Source organism: Dermacentor silvarum, chromosome 4 (genome assembly GCF_013339745.2).
Source record: "Dermacentor silvarum isolate Dsil-2018 chromosome 4, BIME_Dsil_1.4, whole genome shotgun sequence".
In the NCBI taxonomy this organism is placed as follows: domain Eukaryota; kingdom Metazoa; phylum Arthropoda; class Arachnida; order Ixodida; family Ixodidae; genus Dermacentor; species Dermacentor silvarum.
In genome coordinates, this window is record NC_051157.2 from 15,229,424 (window position 1) to 15,246,383 (window position 16,960).

The following is a 16,960-nucleotide window of genomic DNA, read 5'->3' on the forward strand; positions in this document are numbered from 1 at the left end:
AATCTAGGCCGATAGTTCTTTTCAAATAATCACATACGAAACTCTACGGTCGGTTTAGATTCGAGGATTTTAAAAAACGCGCCAGTTTTTAACTGAAACTGATAAATATGGTGCATAGTTAGCGCCATCTAGAAAAGTCAGTATCGCAGCCGCTACTAGCCGCGCCAGTAGCCAGCTGAAGTACACGATCGACGTCGCCATTTTGACCTGCGTCGTATCGGTAGTATCGGTATGGTGCAGCATCGGCGCGCGGTGTGGCGTTATCGTAATTGCACCAAATGGGCGATGCCACTATAGTGCCGCTTTCTAAACGAATACTGTATTTACTCGAATTTAACGCGCACTTTCAACACAACCCTAAATCTGCGTCGGCATTTCAAAATGGCCGCCTCGCACGCGCGTCGTGTCTAGCTACCGTAGCATGCGGAAGCTTCCTCCGTGTGCTGCAGTACACGTGCTTAGGCAATAGTCTACCGTCTGTCTTCACGTTCTCAGCGTCTGCTCTATCTATCAACATGAAGTACCGAGTTCATCATGATGCCGCATTTAAAAGGAAAGTGATCATCTGTGCGGAGACGGACGGAAATCGGGCCGCATCACGGGCGTTCGGAGAATCCGAAACTTGCGAGCGGGACTGGCGCAAACAGAAGGAGAGGATTTTCGCCAGCAAAGCAATGCGGAACGGTTTCAGTGGACCGAAGCAGGTCGTAATCTGCGACGATCCACTCCGGCGATACGATCAGGATTGGCCCTATCTTGAAAGCAATCTGCGACTGGTAAAGTCCGCCGCGCGCCGTGTTTTCGCCGCGTTGAAGCGGCGAAGAGGCATGCTAGCACGAAGGCGCGCTTCGTCTCGAGCGTTTTGACAGTTCGTTTCCGCGGTCAACGAGCGAGGTGTGTTCATGTTTGCTTGAGCGCGCGTGACACCGTGCTTGTTAATAGCGGTCTACTAATTTGCTACCGCATTCGATGCATCGCCTTTCGGGAGAAACTGCGACTTTTTTTATTCATCGCAACAACAGTGCATCGGGAGGAAATCTATTTTTCCAAATTTTTCCTCACGGAAAACGGGCGCGCGTTACAATCGAGGAAGCGTGAGAATCGTGTAAATACGGTAGTTGTGCTAGCCGTGGAGGCATCGTCAAACGTTCAAACCGGGCGGAACTTCGGCATCGGTCTGTCATTGGAGGGGGCCACGGGAGATGGTTTTTGCGTGCGCCGCAACGTGCGCTCCTTCCAAAAATGCAGCATCTCTAATGCGCTGGATGGTACTGAATATAGCGCACTGTTTGAAGATGTCAGCAATAAGGAAGATAGCGAAGAGGCTAGCAGCGATGGTGACATAGAATGAGCTCGGCATGTTCAAATTTAAGGGGGGACGCGGCTTTCGCATCGCGAAAAATGGCAAAAAATCGATTTTTTGAAAATCACATTTTCAGTTTCTGTAACTCTTATTCTATCCGATTCCGAAATATCATCACTGAAAACCAAGTAGAAGTGCTCTAAAAAAATTGTTATATCAGCCAAGGTGCCGAAAAATTGCGCGGAAATCGCGAAAAAACGGCGTTTTTCAAGCCACGATATCTCCGGAACGGCTCAGCCGAGCGCCGCCATCTTGGTCTCGTTGGAAAGCGCATTTCTCCTTCTTCAAATCTGCCGCTTAAGCTATCTCCTCCATACAGAAACAAGCACACAAAAAGCAAATGATTGAAGGTCGTGCCGGAGCCACCGATTGGCCGCGCCCGCCACGTGACTCCAGCGCGGTTCGCCATTGGTCCGGTGCTCGCTCCGTGATGGCGTCGTCTGCTCCGCTTGTTGCGGTCTCCTCGTGAGCTCTGGACAGTTTCCATAATCTCGACGAGTGTTAAAGCGGGCGCTACGCGGACATCGCAGTAGCGTGGCCGATTCCGCTTTTTGTGGACGTCTCAGACCCGCGGCTAAGCATTCCGAGCATCGGTGACGCGGACTTCGCGACCGAACTTCGGGCACGGAATGCTCGGCTACGCGGCTAAGCCTTTCGCGCATAGGCGTCTCCGACTCAGCGATGAAGCACATCGCGCGCGAACTTCTCGGATCCTTGCCTAAGCATTTCGCGCGTCGGCACCTCGGACTGTGTGACTAAGCTAATCGAGCATCGACTCGTCGAGCCCGCGGCTAGGCATTTCGCGCGTCGGCACATCGCTCATCGAGTGTCGACTCCTCGGACCCGCGGCTAGGCACTTCGCGCGTCGGCACCTCGAGCGTCGACTCCTCGAGCCCGCGGCTAGGCAATTCGCGTGTCGGCACATCGCTAATCGAGTGTCGACACCTCGAGCGTCTATTCCTCGGACCCGCGGCTAGGCATTTCGCGCGTCGGCATCTCGGACTGCGCAATTGAGCTTACCGAGCGTTTGGACCCGCGACCAGGCATTTCGCGCATCGGCACCTCAGACTGCGCGACTAAGCTCGTCGAGCGCCTATTCCGCGGACCCGCGACGAGGCATTTCGCACATCGCGCGCCGACTGTATTATCGTAATGCCACGATATCTCGTAACAATACCTATCATACCACCCCTTTAATTCATAAAGAGAACCTCATCATGAGCTCTATTCACTAGGCCACTTCGGCTGGCACAGACACCTGGCTGCAGAAGTGAGGCATGATACAAAAGTACAGACTGGAAAGCACCTAGCAGCTGCATTGCTGCCTATCTATCAGTGGCTCTCCTAACCTCCATAGCCATTGTCAATGGAAGATGATTCAGAAGCCTGCTGAGAGCCTTCATTCAGTAACATGGTCGATTCTACCAAAAGAAAACAATGCCTCACTGACTGCACTAGAGGCTGCTATCAATGAGGCAGTCTGCAGATACAACGCTAGAACTACTGTATATTTATGCCCACATAGTTCTGCACCTCACTTGGTTTGAAACCCAGGCACCATGCTCTTTGTAGAGCAGCAGTAAAGAATGCCATACAAACATGAAAAAGGCAGAACGAAGGCTCAGCAGACCAGAGGCCACATGTCCAAGAAGCCCCACGTCACAAAACACATCAAAGATTACAACTTTGGTGCGTTTTAGAGAACTGAAGAGAAGGTGCAACTTTGAGAGCCGTTTTCTCAAAACTGTTTTTTCGCCTTTCTGCTCAGTTTCTGGAGCTGATTTCTTCGTTACTGTTTAGCCTATTTTGATTCAGTTTTTTTTGTCACGTTCCTTGGACTACAGTGCAGGTCGAGACAGTCTCGCATTTTTATCTTGACTTTTTATAAATTTATGGCATGGCTATTCGTTCACCCCGAAAGTGTGCTTGGTGTGAAGGTAACTTGAAAAATGGCTATCTAAAAAGTTTGTGTTGCGAAAAAAAAAAAGTAAGACTGTCACGACCTTCAGCACGCATTGAGCTATGCAGTCAATACTCAACGAGCCTTCCATCATGTTTTTTAAGCTCCCTAGGCCCTCCAGAAAGTTCAAGAGAGAAAAATTCTGCTCAATAAAATGTTCTCAAGTTATCACTCTGAAACTTTTATGGAAGTATCAGGGAGACATTCTAAACATTTGTGCCAATTTTCATCAAAATCCATGAAGAAATCAGGAAGTTGATTTTCAAAGCCACGTCCCCCCTTAATAAATGCTGTCTGTTTCATTTTGCGAATGCTGTCCTCGCTTTTTCGTTCGGCCTACATTCGAGGTAAGTTTTTTTTTTGTTTTTTTTTTTCGGACTTCGAACTTTTGGGGGGTCGGCTTAGAATCGGAGTCGGCCTAGATTCGAGTAAATACGGTAATTAGGCAGAATGCAAAAAATAACCTGAGTATCTCCAAGTGATGGCAAACAACATTACCTTGGTTCTGTCGAGCTACGTGGCATTTGCATACTTTTATTACTACAGTTTGGTGCAAGTTACTTGGGACAACCTTTATATACAGTTGACGACGGATAATTCGGACTTCACAAAAGCAAGCAAAAGCAAGCAAAAAAAGTAAAAACTGATGTCAGATTCGTTACTGTTGCATCGTGCGCACAGGAAGTGTTCCTATTGGCCGACACAGATGAGAATTTCTGGTGTGCGTTTCGCACGTATTTTGACAGCAGCACGCAGGGCATTTGTTTATCCCATTGACATATGGCGATTACCATAGCTGCGTCTCACTGACTTGCATTTTTTTCGTTAGTGCGTCCAAATTGCAAAATTGTTGAACAGTACCAATATGACAGAATGGTCTCATCAAAAACAATTTAAAAAATCTTATTGCATATGTATTGAAAAATCGGATGTTGACTGCAGTGGAAAACTCATCAAACGTTATTTATGAACCCAGCTCCAAGATAGACTTCTCTCCGTGAATTTGTAGTGTGAGCAGCACTATAGGCATGCTTCACCTCGGAGGCAGCTTCACCTCGGAGATATATGGGGATGCCTCACCTGGCGGGTCTTCAGGGCACGCTCACGCAGGGGCCTCTGAAGGCCCCTCACCAGAGGTCCCACTTGGGCCGCAACCAGGGTGCGTGGGTCGTCACCACTGAGGGGGCCGCCAACACATGGGGTGACGAGTGGTCGAGTCTGCCGCAACAGTGCAATGTAGGCTTGCAGTATGTCCACTTTCACATTCTCTTCTCGCTCTGAAACAGCAAGGACAACGACGGCGATGAGTTAGCGCCGCAACCTAAAACACAACGAAGCACATCACACAGGCCTTTGCAGAGATGACCAGGTGCTGGCCCCATCTGTACCGACTGTTGTGCCACTCAGAAAGATGGGTGCAGACAGCTCTCCTGGTTAAGCCACTAGCTTGTCGGCACCACAAATCTTACTCGCAAGCAGCATCCACTGATGCATTTTTACAGCGTAAGCTGTTATGGGCTTATTCCAATAGCCATTTCGGGTCGCGATGATGCCGCCGCCGCCGCCCCGTAGCCGCTATCGCCGGAAATGCGACAAAAAAGTACCCGCTCTCCGCCGGGATCGAACCCAGGCCCGCTGCGTGGGAGGCGGATACTCTACCACTGAGCCACGCAAGTGCTTGCTATCCGCGAGCGGCAAAATGTACTATAAACGCGCCCTATGCAGGCGCGCAGGCGCAGACGACGAGATGCGATTCAGAAGCGGAACGCAAACAATGCGATCCCAAGCCTCCGCCGGTATGGTGACTCCATCTAGTTAAGACGCCGGCAAACGCGACCTCTCAGACACTGCAAATTTTGCTGCCGCCTTAACTAGATGGCACTAACACACCAACGGACGCTCGGGATCACGTTGATTGCGCTAGATTGGGCGCGTTGCAATGGGAGCGAATGTGACAGCCGTAGTTGCATTGTGGGCTGCTTGGCTGGGCCAAACGGCGCTAGCCATCGGCGAAGGAACGCGTTGGCTTGCACGCGCGACGGCGTCCCAAGCGCATTCCAGATGCATTCACTCAAATTACTAGGTTGTATTGTCGAAACGCTCGTCTAGCTTACGCTGTGACTGTGCTGCATGTGCCGAGCAGGCCTGGCATTTTTTGTTAAATACCACATCTGGGTTGCAGTACATGCCTATTTCATTCAGACTGGATGATAGTATGCGTCTGCAGTGACACTGTACCAAAGAGGTATGCAGTGACTGCTATCTGTCCTGGGAAAATGAACAACCAACAGTCACGGGCAAAGTCACCCTTGTAGCAGAAGATTTCAGTCGCCATCCTCTTTTTCTTGAAGAAAATCTAATTTCCCATTCCAGCACAGCAGCAGATGACGCACACTGCAGTTTCATTACAGAGAAAATGGGCAAATACTGCACCCAAATGAGGTATAAACCCAAAACACTCTCAATGGATCTCCTATGAGAAATCTGGGCACTGACAAGCCAACAGTTTGGACAGGAAACCCATGTGCACCCATCACTTCAGGTGATGCAACAGTCAGTATATGCTAAAGACAACTTTGACACTGTCATGCACATAAAGGACAACAGCAAAACCCTACAGACTGCACAAATGGTCACTGACACCCCACCATTTTGTTACTAAAATAAGCCTGGTCAGAGTGAAAGCTTGACAATGTAACTGCAATTACACTCCACTATACCCATACATAGCTGGCGACTGGCAATGCAAGCACACAAACAGTACTGCAACACTACAGCACAGATCAGAATGGGAAGCGTTGGCTCCTTCAGGAACCCTGGTTGCGGCCCAAGTGGGACCTCTGGTGAGGGGCCTACAGAGGCCCCTGCGTCAACATGCCCTGAAGACCCGCCAGGTGAGGCATCCCCCATATATCGACTCCGAGGTGAAGCATGCCTATGAGATCGCATAAGCTAATGCAGATCCCAAGAATTTTATCCAACCATGCAAATTGGCATTGCATGAATAGATAGGGCAACACAAACCTTTGAAGCGTGCAATCAATGCAGGTGAAACTACACGGATAGAATTCTGAGAGCATTTCGTGCCTGGTGGCAATGACTGCCTCCAGGCATTTCGCTGCAGCCCGACGTACTTTCCAGCTCATGTCATCATCATCACTATATTCATCTTCACTCTCCCTGCAAGTAAAAAAAAATAAAATCTGGTGACATCTCTGATGGAGATACAATGTTCAGTTACCAAAACTTTTTCGCAACAAAGAACTTGCAGGAGCCAATGACTTAATCTGCAGTTGTTTGCAGTAATTTGAGATTTCTGGAAATCCCACAAAAGAGCACATGCTTTTGATGTCTTCACCTCTCAAGGTTTGCAAAGTTCCAATGCAAAGCATCCATGTAACAACAGGGTTGTGCAGAAAGGCTGCAACATGAGCTGAGATAATCCATGAGACAATATATAATAATGAATATCCTCATTACAGTTTGTGATAGTCACAGTGTCCAAAATTCCATGAAGGCCTGAAATCTATTATTAAACTGCAAGCAAACCTTCTTGCTTGTCTTAAACTAAATATAAACCCTGCATTCAAAGTGTCAAGACATTTGGGATGTATTTATGCTGCCATGAATGTATAACAGCAGTTATCAAAGTGTTTAATATCACTACCCACTTCTTTAGGCAATACAGTTGAACCTCGTTATAAAAGAGTTGCATCGAACACAAAAATATCTTAGGTATATCTGATATCCATTATAAGCATATATTCGCAACATGCTGATATTGGCGTAATGTTGTGGTTCAACAGTATTTACCAGAGTTTCAGAATGAAATGTTTTTCATTCTGGTTTTAGTTTCGTTCCACTGAAAAAAGTTCCGTTCCTGTTCTGCTCCGGAACGAAAAAAAAAAATCCGTAACGGTTCATAACGGTTTTAGTTCGCATGCAAAAATTTTCAAAGCAAATTAACAATAAGAACATAGTATTCTTTTTTCTCACTAATTGAATTCTGAATTCTGAGATCATGCTCAGTGCCTTGACTACTGCCTTGAGCCAAGGCACTGAACGTGATCTCAGAAGCAGCACGTCATCGAGTGTACTCGCCGTATTTCGAGACCACTGTTCCGATAAAACAAACTTAAACGAACACAAACGAAGGATGAAACTTTGGTAACAAAGCGTTGTACCCATAGAAAATGAAACGATAAGGGTTAGCATGCAAGCCCTGGGTTTTCTACGATGCCGATCTGCTAGTGCAGGGGTTCTCAGGTACGTTCATCCCAGAGAACCCTGCTAAGCTCCATAAAGTGCCAAGGAACCCCCCCCCCCCCCCCCCCCGATTTAACCGAATTATCGAGGGTATCAAGAAAACAAACAAATGCTGCACTACGTCAACACGCTTTTATTTACTCAATGAATCGTCAAGTCTTGTTTCTATTTAGCACAAGACCAGTGCAGAAGCTGAAATTCTCTTCATCTCATGACTGATTAGCGCTAGCAGTGGCGAAGGCCTCGCGACATCCTTCGCAGCGCGCGTTTTCATCTGAGACGCGCTTTGCACCAACGGGCGCACATCCCGATTATTTTTTCGCAACTCAGCTGCTTGCCAACAAATTGTCCGTCCATTGCGATGTAGCCGGTGCTTTTTATCTTCAACAGCCTTGCACTGAGTAAAAGCGAAACTACTGCTTGCCGCAACCGCTGTCGACGAAACCGCGGCCGCTATCGACGCGATCATGGACGGCGACCTTGCGGTTCAGAAGGCAGGCGGCTGACAGACGCACTAAGTCAAAACGAAGCTACCTTTCGCTGCAAGAAGAGCGGACGAAACTGTGGTCGCTATCGACGCTGCCATGGGAGGCGACTACGCAGTTGTGAAGGCACGCAGCCGACGCGCGCATCGAGTGAAAAAAACTATTTGCCGCAACCGCTGCGGACGAAACTGCGGTGGTTATCGACGCGATCAGAGATAGCGACTACGCACTTACGGAGGCACGTGACTAGCCGCGAACGCGGTGTTACGCGTGGCGGTAAACGCAAGAATAGAGGCTTTAAAGACACAATTAGGCACGAAGCGCTTCGGCGTTGCTGTCAGTCACGTGCCGCGTACAATTGCCGCTGCGGACCACGGTGCAAGCTGAGGACCACGGCGATGCGGACTGCGCCGCTTCGTTTCGGTTGGACGCTACGCCGTTCTTGCTCTTCTGCGGCGCGCATTTGCGGTGATTCCGCGTTTTTTTTTTTTTTTTTTTTCCTCCAACGTATACGTCAGTGCGCACGCTATCGGCACCTACCCTATCTACAAATAGGAGAAAGGCGCATGGTGGTAAGTTACGGCCTCCGAGATTCAAGTGCAAAAGCTTAGGCGCGCTGCCCGTTCTCAGAGGTTGGGTGGCTACAAACTGCTTGCGTATTTATTGCCCAGTTCGCGCGTTGCTGTTACGCACTGTGATGTGCTTTTTGACACTTGGGCACCGTAACTCGGACATGAGTAATGGAGGTTCTTTGGATCAAGTGCACCTCATGTTCGCCGTTTTAGACACTTGTCGAGAGCGGGACCAGGGAAAATTTATCAGTGGCTCGCGGAACCCCGAGCAGGGGCCTGCGGAACCCGTAGGTTCCACGGAACCCACTTTGAGAACCCATGTGCTAGTGCACCGAGTGGCAGGCTTAGATTATGGAGCGCTTGACCGGCTATCACTCACACTAAGCCTGCCTGAGATACGCGCGCTTATGCGGACCCTCGAAATGCACGCTAATTCTGATGGTGCCTGACGTCGGTTGTTTCGGATTGCTGACTTTCCCCTTGAACCGAAAACCGATCAAAAAAAATTTGGTTGCACTCCGAAACAAAATAAGAAATAACGTTTCAGTTACGTTTTCGTTCCGATCAAAAATAGTTTTGTTTTTTCATTTTCGTTCCCACACACTGGTATTTACAGCTTCAAAAATTAAATTGCTATATTTTAACTGCTTCTTTGCCATGATGCTTCAGAAGTGTTACCTTATAGAATCAGCTGGACATAAGGTGTCGGTGCAACGACTGTTGGAAGGTAAGCTTAAGTTAGTAGGTCACTTTTCTTTCCATTTAGCATATGTGACAATATTTTCCATCTAGTTTTCACTATAAAGAAACAGCTCTGCCAAGAAAAAGGCACAGGCACACTATACAGGTTCAACTCGAAAAATCTCTAGCCAATAGAAAGCACTGGATTGCAGCTCACCCGCCAGAATCTCTGTCCATGTCCATAGAATTCTCATCATCCTCATCATCATAGTTGTAGTTGGGGTCATAGCAGATATACTCCAGGCAAATCTTCATTATCTACAAGTCAAGCAACAATGCATTGGTTTATAAAAATGCACACACGGCAACAAAAACATATCAGACAATTACATGACAGGTGCGGCAAGAGCTATCCACAAACACGGAATATTCCTTGAATTTGCAGATACACGACCATACGGCAAAACTGACTGCAATCCAAGCTGCATAAAACAAACTTACTTTTCTTACTCAAACCATTCTTTGGCATAGCAGTTATAACTATTTCCTGGCTTAGCAGTATACCAGGAAGAGTGCCTAAAACATATATATATTTTTGTATTTGTATGAATCTCCATAATGACAGAAGTAATAAAACAAACTAAACAGAAGCATGCAGGTTAAATGTGCATAAGTACAGTCGATCCCGGATACTATATCAAACTCGGATATATCGAATTGTTGTCTACATCACACAGTTGCAATATTCTGTTGGAAATCCCATGCTAAAGTATAGCGATGTATAACACGTACAGTCTGTTTCACACTTAGGGGAAATCTCGGAGCGCATTGCATCGCAATGCGGCGAGCTCTGGAAACGGGCGCCGGAAGCAGCTCGCGCAGGCTCAGACAGTCGAGACGCGTTATCTTGAACCGCGTCGACTGCTACGGCGGCGCGCGCTGGCCGCATCATCGGGAAGCGTGCTACTGTCAAGGGCAGTTCATCGTTACTGCGGGCACTGATCCGATAATGTTAACTAAACATTGTGCGCACATTTTTGTGTCTCCTTCTTGTCGCTGCGTATTACGGTAGCACACGCAGTGAAGAAATATGCGTGCACGCACTCAGTACATCGGCCTTTCGAAAGAACGAAGCGTGCTGACAAAAGAAGTGTGTAGAACCCCATTTTTGCCAATGAAGGCTCAGAGGTTGGCCTCGCCCAACGTTTAGTGAACATTATCGGCTCAGTGCTCGCAGTAACGATGAACTGCCCTTGACAGTAACACGCCTCCCGACGATGCGGCCAGCGCGTGCCGCCGTAGCAGTCGACACCCCTCGGTTCAAGATAACGCTCCTCGACCGTCTGCACCTGCACAAGCTGCTTCCGGCAACCGACTCCACCGCTCGGTGCATCGCGATGCAATGCGCTCCGAGATTTCCCTTAAGTGTGAAACAGACTGTACCTTGAACTCCCATTCACCACCACATTCGATATATTGAACGCTGCATGACGACACATCCCTGCAAGTGCACTTCTCCTAACAGAGATGCAATCACTTCTCACGTCGTCGGACATATTTAATGCCAGCAAATTTGAAACAGTACTGCATTGTATTGTATAGATGCAGTCAAACACAAGATTGAATCTGAAAGGCAGTACATGATACTGATAAAAAATGAGCAGGGTGCTCTCAGTTTAGCTCGCTACGCATGTGCATGACTCATGCAAACTGCAGCCATTAGTTATTGGCAAGAGCAGATGACCACTCTGCTTCGAGAACACGAAAAACCTCCTGGTCCAATATGCGTTGTGATCATTACATCAGCGCGACCAACTCATGTTCAAAAAATAAATAAAAAATAAGTGAGCTTTTGAGCATCCGAGATGGCCTTGGAGAAGCAAATCAGTAAATTCCCGCTTTTCATGATCTCGGGAAACTGTCTGCAACATGCAGAAGCCTCAGAAAAGCTTCAGATAGGCATATTTATATTTCGAATTATCAACATTGCAACTATTTCGTGATCCATATCGAGTTTGGTACTCGGAATCAAGTGTACTGCAGGAGAGCCTATATAAAGAAATTACCAACCCTTCCGCTACCGGAAAATAGGGATAAGCGAAGCTTGTCTTGGGTGCACCTCCCCTTCCCTTGTGTTATTCCGTGTCATTCTTTTGATTCGCTGATGTATTCTTTGTGTTTGACAGTTACGTTACCTGTGGGTTACCCTGACCAAGGGGTCAGGTGCACCCAAGACAAGCTTCGCTTACCCCCATTTTCCAGTAGGGGAAGGGTTGGTAATTTTATTGTCGTGTTGAGAACCATTAAAGACACAGGTGAAGTATGGCGGTGAACTACATGTTTATTGGTCGTCTACCACAGTGACAGAGGTCCCTGTGGTAGACGGCTATTGGCGGCATCATCTTTATGTTACACTCACACTCCGAACCATTTCGTTGCATGGGAGAATTTCACAAGGGGATCACCATCACCACCACCTCTATCAACACCACCATCATCGTCACCGTTGTTGTCTTCCTTGTTTTCTTCGTTGTTCGCATTGGTGCTAGGATTGCCTCGGCTTGGGCGGCTCGAACGGTAGGATCAGCGTGCCGACGACGGGCCCTTTCACGGGCGAGCTCTCACCAGCGCTCGTTGAAAGCTGCCCATTCTTCAGGGGTACGCACAACGCACAGCCGCCCTATCTGTTTTCAGAGGTTAAACTGAACGAAAATGAAGCCAGCACAGCGCATGCGAAGCCCTTTCCTACCCTTTCCCTCCCCGGCAGAAGCGAAACAGCTCCGATTGGTTGCGCGCCTATGCAGCTGGAATCTTTCTTAATGACTCACGCTCCGTAAACGCCTCGATGTTTTTGCGTGACTACGCCGCCACCAAAATCTGTAACGCAATACAGGCTTCGCTTGAAAAATTTAAAGCAATTCAGCATACATTTCCGCAGAACCTGCTGCTGGTCACAGCCAGTTTAATTGTAATGAGAAATGTTGAAGCTTTAACATTTCTCATTAACCTCATTCATCAGACAACACTCCTCAGGGTGTAGTCACGGTGGTGATGGGAATCTGAACACGGTCCCTAGCGCCGGGCACTCACTGTGGGCACGTGGGGTGCCAGTTCCTTGGGGCAGCGACGAAGCAAGCTCTCGAAGCCCTGCAGGCAATGTTCCCGCAGTTCATCATCTTCCACTCGGCAGTACTCCACCATCAGGGGCATCAGGCGCTCCAAGTGGTCGCCCATGCGGTGTCCTGCCTGCCGACTGGTTTGTGAGCATAATAAATTAAATTCTGGGGTTTTATGTGCTAAAAATGCAATCTGATTATGAGGTACACCATAGCGGGGCACTCCGGATTAGTTTCGACCACCTGATGTTAACATGCACCAAAATCTGAGTACATGAGCGTTTTTGCATTTCACTCCCATCAAAATGCAGCTGCCACAGCCAGAATTGAACTCGCGACCTTGACCTCAGCAACACAACACCATAGCCAATTCACCAACGCGGCTGGCATTTGTGAACATGGGGGACAGGTGAATGCCATGCTGATGCACACCTTCACTACATGCAGCTATACACACATGCACATTAATACCCTAGTTATGCCAGCATACTAACTGTAACTGAGCTGAAGTTCTGATTTAATTTATTTTCAGTTGGTAGGTCAAGCTAGTGTGTGTGATTCTTGTAATGTTGATTGCCCTTTTGCGCTGCTTCGAAATGATGAGTGTCAACCAGCTCGCCTAAATTGCCACCTTACTTTATGAGAACTAACACCCACAAGAACGAATGAAATAATACTGACGTGTATCTCCTACTCCCCTCTAACAGCGTAAAGCCAAAAGTTTTAAGTCACATGTTCAGTAAACAAATACTATGCTCAGTAGTCAACATAATGAGCAGGAAAAGGTATCTGCACTCAGTCATCTGACAAACAAATTAAAATTGATGGCGCTGTTATGACAAGCACAATCATTGCCATTTAAATTTAACGCAGAGATTACTACCAAAGTCATGGTAGTAATGTGGTAACTTTGCAACCTGAAGTTTCAAATGGGAACATCATAAGAAAGCATACGACATGCAGTACAAAATATCCCAATTTAAAACGTAGCGAAAGGCAACATTGGCATCCGGCTACAAAAAAAACCTACAGGGATTTCTCAAAAAGCAAGTTTTGCGGTGGATTAACAATTCATTTGTTTCCAAGGATTCAACCATGCAGAATTGCACTTCCTATCTAGTCTCTCTAACCAAGCTAATATGGAGGCTAATAATATGATTTGCTACATGAATTATTCAAAGTAAAAGGCATTATGATAACATCTATGGCATTGAAAGGAGCGCCACTATCACAAAATAGGCTCAAGTTTCCAAATGTGCTCAAGACGCTCTTACCTTATAGTTCCTATGCACTGGATGTATGTCCTCGTGGTGGATGTTGAAGAATTTTTTGCCAGTTCTTCTAGCAGTGTGTCCATCAGCTTATTGAAAAGGCCTTGACTGCAGCTCATCACCAGATACCCTGAACAAAGGCACAAGCATGAATTTGAAACGCTAAGTCACACCATCAATGCAGTTGAAACTTTGGGCAACAGCGCAAACGACGACCACAAGAAGGGACACACGTACACACAAGCGCTCGTCCCTATTGAAGTGCCCTGTTTGGCCCCGTAAAACCTTCATAGGAGCACGTGAAAAGACTGCAAATTAAGCCGCTCAGAACTGTGGCGTCAAGTTCAACTTTTTCAGGACTGGTTGCGTCTTTTGTGTTCGAAGGACCATCCTGACTGGCTCGCGATTAAGAAGCTCGCATCTTTGAAGCGCCTAGCGGCACAGCTCATGGAGTGCAGGTGGAGGTGCATCTTGAATGACTTGCTTCGGTGTACAGAAGACAAGAAATTGATGCAAGATGGAAGCAATGTCAGCGTCATGGGGGACGTCCACATACCAGAGAAGATTATGCGTCTTCTGCAGAAAGGGCCTAAATTCGGGGCCCAACCTGGTGTTCCCGCCCATGATCTCATTGCACTTAATCGAAAAGTGGCCGATAAGGCTACAGATGATAATCGGGACCGCTGCCTTCTTGAAGGTGTTGACTGCCTGCGAAAGTTTGCTCCCAAAGCCTCGGACTCGCACCAATGTACATTGTTGAATGAAGTAGTATCTTTTTTTAAGAGCAACAACCTGATGCTCACGCAAGCTGATAAGGAGGGGGGGTTCGCCGTTTTACCCAAGGGTATTTACAATGAAAAAGCGTTGGCAGCGGTTAATAAGAACTTTGTCCCCGTAAGGAAATGTGAAGTGCGCGTTAAAACCAAGTTTGTCGAGTTTTGTAAGCAGTTAGACCTCGGCAGGCTTGCCAGGGACATTTCTAACAGCAGAGGAAACACCTTGAGGGTTTTTTTCACTGCCAAGACACACAAGCCGGAAGTTCCGTTTAGGACTATTGTTAGTGAAGAGGGATCGTGGCAGAAGTGTGTCAGCCAGTTTTTGTTAAAGAACCTCAAGACGCTTGTTGTGAATGACCCATTTCTTGTCAAAAAATCAGCCGCAGTAGCACAGTTTTTAGAGGGAAATGATCATGATGGTTTCAGTTTTTCTGTAGATGTGCAGGACGTGTTTTATTCGGTCCCGCAGAATTAATTGTTAGTGTGTGTCAAAGAGAGCATTGAAGATAACGGTGACGTATCCTTCCAGAACACCGTCGGTGTGTCTATTGACAATTTTATGTCTTTATTGCAGTTTTACCTGAACTCTACTTTTATTGTATTTGACGATCAACCGTTTTTGCAGCGCAATGGCATCTGCATAGGGCCTTGCGTAGCCCCTATTCTTTGTGATATTTTTCTGGCCAAGGTGGACGATGCACTAGAACAGGTGTTTAATGGGGGGCCGGTTTTAAAAACCTTTAGGTATGTTGACGATTTTTTAGTGCTTTTGAAAAAGCAGTCCTCCTCCACCTACTCCTTCCTCTATTGTAGGTGAAGTTTTATCTTCTTTTAGCAAACATGGACGAGGGTTGCGTTTCACCCATGAGCTCCCGGATTCTTCTATTTTACAGTTTTTAGACCTTAAAATCACGTTCTGTGAAGAACACGTTTGCTGGGGATACTACCCACGGGCTAAGAAGGAACTGCTGCCCTATGACTCGGCACATTTCAAGACAATTAAGAGAGGAATAGCGGTGACGTGTATGGAATCGGCTCTCCAAAAATCGTGCCCACATCAGATGACGCCTAGTTTTAATAATCAGGTAAGCCGTCTTTTGGCTGCAGGGTTCCCCGTCTCGGTCTTGACCGCCATTTCTGAAACCCTTCTTCAAAAATTCAAGCGTGGAACGGGAAGTACAACGGCGGAGGATCACCGGAAGGCACATAGACCTGAGGTGGTCCCTTACCATCCATAAACTTTCCCACAATCTTAAAACGGTGGCAAGTAGGCACGGCGTGCCAATTTGTTTTTCTGCCCCAAATCAGCTGGGACAGTTGTGCCCACGTATCTGCAACACCAGTAAACGTGGATGCCAGAAGAACCACCAATCGCCGTTCGTCAAATGTTCCACTGGAGTGGTTTATTGCATTCCCATGTCATGTGGGAAGGTTTACGTTGGCGAAACTGGTCGCTGCGTCAATGACCGTTTAGGGGAACACGCTCAAAAACTTAAAAAACGAGATGACAAATACGCACATATAGTTGCGCACGTTAGCATGTGTACTGATTGTGAGGCCCGGTTAAAAGAGACAAAGATTCGAGGAAAGAGCAGTGACACAACCGCACGCACCAGTTTAGAAGCCTACCACATTAGGAAGTTCGGTAGCAAGTGCTTCAGCACCCCTTCCCTTGCTCTCTTTGATGCTGAATTTGATCTTCTCGATACGGCTATCGGGGTTTCAGATTGGAAATAAAAATAATTGTTTGCGTTTTGTTGCGCTTGGTTGGCTGCTTTGCGCTTGCGTTGTTGGCACGAGTTTACCCTTGTTATGTTTTTCCCCTTTCCCTTGCTTCAACCTGGCATATATAAGGTGCGCTATCCTTGCCAATAAAACCAGTTAGTCAGCGTGTGTACGTGTCTCCCTTCTTGTGGTCGTCTGTTTGCGCTGTTGCCCAAAGTTTCAAGATGTACCAACTCGTCCAAAAAGAAGTATTGATCAATGCAGTTATTGGAATATTATGTGGCAACTCGAATATGATGAGCAAAGCACTGCAAAACATCACAGGAGATTTTTAAAAAAGCAAAAAATTGAGTACTCGGCACGTCGTGTTGAGAACAGTATACACCATAACTGCCTACCGTCCCAACTTGACCCTCCCCCACCCCACCGTTTCGTTGCATGGGAGAATTTCACAAGGGGATCACATCACCACCACCTCCATCAACATCACCATCATCGTCACCCATCTGCCCCATCCTGTTTGTCTTTCCGTTCATAGCCATTTCAGCCATGAGGAATTCCAGCGACAGCTGGAATTATGTGAATTATTGAACCCCTTTTTTGCTACCTTCCACTCAAAACGACAGATTTGTCAACATTTATAAAGCAAAGTAACAAAACAAAACACACAGACACACCACACACAGAAAACACAGAATATTTCACATCACCAGTCAGTTATCTGTTACTGTTCCATAATGGATAA

The 16,960-nt window shown here is 47.2% G+C and overlaps 1 protein-coding gene across 1 annotated transcript in view; it reads right to left on the reverse strand.

Moving 5' to 3' along the window:
* LOC119449498 (cullin-associated NEDD8-dissociated protein 1-like) overlaps positions 1-16,960 on the reverse strand; it is a 78,851-nt gene that overhangs the window by 55,107 nt on the left and 6,784 nt on the right. Inside the window, 6 exon segments of the mRNA XM_037712681.2 lie at positions 4,404-4,600; positions 6,348-6,384; positions 6,386-6,503; positions 9,545-9,645; positions 12,418-12,580; positions 13,718-13,844. Of these exon segments, the coding sequence (XP_037568609.1) occupies positions 4,404-4,600; positions 6,348-6,384; positions 6,386-6,503; positions 9,545-9,645; positions 12,418-12,580; positions 13,718-13,844 (743 nt within the window).